Source organism: Otolemur garnettii, unplaced genomic scaffold (genome assembly GCF_000181295.1).
Source record: "Otolemur garnettii isolate 467f Iridium unplaced genomic scaffold, OtoGar3 scaffold00001, whole genome shotgun sequence".
NCBI lineage: Eukaryota > Metazoa > Chordata > Mammalia > Primates > Galagidae > Otolemur > Otolemur garnettii.
In genome coordinates this window covers 24,804,620-24,807,778 of record NW_003852396.1, presented here as the reverse complement: position 1 = coordinate 24,807,778, position 3,159 = coordinate 24,804,620, and the positions used below count along the sequence as shown (strand labels likewise).

Below are 3,159 nucleotides of genomic sequence, written 5' to 3'. Positions count from 1 at the left end.
AAAAAAAAAAAAAAAAAATGCCTTTCATGATTTTATAGCCACTTCCTACCCAGGCTTCTTTGCTGCTGGCCTAAACCAGCTACTGGTTGAGGATGGCAAAACTGTTCACAGTTTAAGTGCATACTATGATTAACTGCATTGCTTCTTGTTTGAGATACAATAAACTAAACTTCTGATTTAAAATTAGACATTTCAAGGCAGGGAGCAGTCCCTCACGCCAGTAATCCTAGCCCTCTGGGAAGCTGAAGTGAGTGGATTGCCCTGAGCTCACAGGTTTAAGACCAGCCTGAGCAAGAGTGAGACCTCATCTCTAAAACCAGCTGGGCATTGTGGCAGGTGCCTGTAGTCCCAGCTACCTGGGAGGCTGAGGCAAGAGGATCTCTTGAGCCCAAAAGTTGGGGACTGCTGGGAGCTATGATGCCATAGCACTTTAGAGGGTGAAAACGTGAGCGTCTGTCTCAAAAAAAAATAAAAATTGGACATTTCATATTTAATGACATCATAAATTCCCAGAAGCACAAAGTATACTGATCCAAATTTCTAAGGGGACCTTTACAAGAGAAAGAGAATAGTTAAACACAAGAGGAAAATACATATCCACAATAAATTCTAAATACAAATATATAGAAAACAAAGGCAAATATACACAAATGTTCAAATTATTTTACTATGTTAAAATTTTGCTTAACTACTGCTGAAAGTAGGTCAATATTACACTGATTATTATCAAAGACTGCTTTTAAAATTTTAAATTTTTTTAGAGGTAGTCTCACTCTACTGTCATTCTGGGTAGAGTGCTATGGCATCATAACTCACGGCATCCTCAGATTCCTGAAAATATAGGCACTGGGACTACAGGTGCCTGACACAACACCCAGCTAATTTCTCTGTTTTTAGTAGAGACAGGGTCTGCTTCTGTTGCCCAGGCTAGAGTGCAGTGGCATGATTGTAGCTCACTGCAGCCTGGAACTCCAGGGCTCAAGCAATCACCCTACCTGAGTTTCCCAAGTGGCTACTAACTACATTACCTGAGCTGCTCTTGAACACATGGCCTCAAGTGTTCCTCTACCTCAGCTTCCCAATGCATTGAGATTAATCTGTGAGTTACCACCCAACCAAAGACTGCTTTTTCTTTTTTTTTTTTTGTTGAGACAGAGTCTCATTATGTTGCCCCTGATAGAGTGCTGTGGCATCACAGCTCTCAGCAACCTCAAACTCTTGGGCTTAAGCAATTCTCTTGCCTCAGCCTCCTAAGTAGCTGGGACTACAGGTGCCCACCACATGCCCAGCTTTTTTTTGGTTGTAGTTGTCACTGTTGTTTAGCTGGCCCAGGCTGGGTTCAAACCTGCCAGCCCTGGTGTTATGTGGCCAGCGCCCTACTCACTGAACTCACAAATGTTATTTCCTATCAAAGGAAGCATTAGATTAAATTACACCATACATACCTCCACATTTGGCATTCACCATAACATACAAATGCTCTCGTGGATAGGCATTTAGGTCCCTGGACACAGCATGTAAACTAATGGTGGGGTACTCCAATGAGAATCCCAATCCAGAGCCATCTAACCAAGACAGGCGGCTGAAAAACATATTTTTAATAGATTATTTTTACAAATCAAATCCTAATTTTATATCCCACAGTTTATAAAGGTTAAGCTTAGACACTTATGCATGTGAAAAAATTCAGGCTTGGTGTTCAGAAATATTCCTAAAATGAGAAAATTCAGTAACAGTAATTTCATTTCCTTTAAAACCAATTCTCTTATGATTTCTTTTCCTCCAGCTATAAATTTGAATAGATTTGAATTTTAATTTTCCTAAGTCACATATGTTTCTATGATTTTTACACTTATTCTTTTTTTTTTTTTTTTTTGCAGTTTTTGGCCAGGGTCAGGTTTGAACCCCCCACCTCCAGTATATGGGCCTGGCGCCCTACTCTTTAAGCCACAGGCACCACCCATGACGATTATTCTTATTTGGATTGTCTTCAGGTGCACTCTTTGCTTTTGCAAATCCCTATTAAGTCCAACTTCCCTTCAACTATTCCAGTCCATAATGATCTTCCTTCTTCTTTTTTTTTTTTTTTTTTTGAGATAGAATCTTACTGTGTCGCCCCGGGTAGAGTGCTGTGGCATCACAGCTCACAGCAATCTCGAACTCTTGGGCTTAAGCAATTCTCTTGCCCAGCCTCTTAAGTAGCTGGCCCAGGCTGGGTTCAAACCCACCACCTTCGGTGCATGTGGCTGGCACCGTAACCACTGTGCTACAGGTGCCGAGCCATGATCTTCCATTTTCTAAACTGTATTCATACTCACTAATATACCATTTAGCACTTAACTTTATGGTCATGGATCTTATATGTACCCTTACATAATGTGAGCTGTTTGACAGTAGAAACTGTCATATTCCTTTACTTAACATTCTTTTTTTTTTTCCAGGCAGAGTCTTACCATGTCATCTTTGGTACAGTGCCAAGGCATCTGCCACAAGGCTAAGCCATGTTTTTTTTGTTTGTTTGTAGTTGTCATTGTTGTTTGGCAGGCCCAGGCTGCATTCAAACCCACCAGTTCCGGTGTATGTGGCTGGCTCCTTGGCCAAGGCATCCTCGAACTGTGGCCCGATGAGGATATTTATCGGGACCACCGGGTGTTTGTGCCACTGCTGCCTGTCCTTCTTAGCAGCCGACTCATCCTGGTACCCACAGTCTGGCCCTCCAATGGTCTGAGGGACAGTGAACTGGCCCCCTGTTTAAAAAGTTTGAGGACCCCTGCTAGGTGCTGAGCTACAGGCGCCAAGTCTGAGTCCTTTTACTTAACCTTCTTTAAAACCATCAGCACAGTGCTGAGTAAGTATGCAATAAATACTTGGTAATCATTCATTTCTCCAGTAGTCCTACATTAAATTATATACATATGAAATGGGTATAATCACACACATCGCAAGTTAGGAAATAATTATCACGTTGGGAGACAGACTCTATGAAGTCTTTCATTTATTCTATAGCTTGAAGAGAACATCACAGATAAGCCAGATCTAATTTTCCCTCAAAATGCGATCAAATGTGGCTCGGCGCCTGTGGCTCAAGCAGCTAAGGTGCCAGCCACATAAACCTAAGGTGGCGGGTTCGAATCCCCAGCCCGGCCCGCCAAACAACAA

At 42.0% G+C, this 3,159-nt stretch overlaps 1 protein-coding gene across 1 annotated transcript in view; it reads right to left on the bottom strand.

The window, feature by feature from the left end:
- Positions 1-3,159, bottom strand: part of CLNS1A (chloride nucleotide-sensitive channel 1A) — a 39,553-nt gene that overhangs the window by 26,846 nt on the left and 9,548 nt on the right. The window contains exon 2 of the mRNA XM_023511914.1: positions 1,446-1,582. Within this exon, the coding sequence (XP_023367682.1) occupies positions 1,446-1,582 (137 nt within the window). The remainder of the gene's footprint in view (positions 1-1,445; positions 1,583-3,159) is intronic.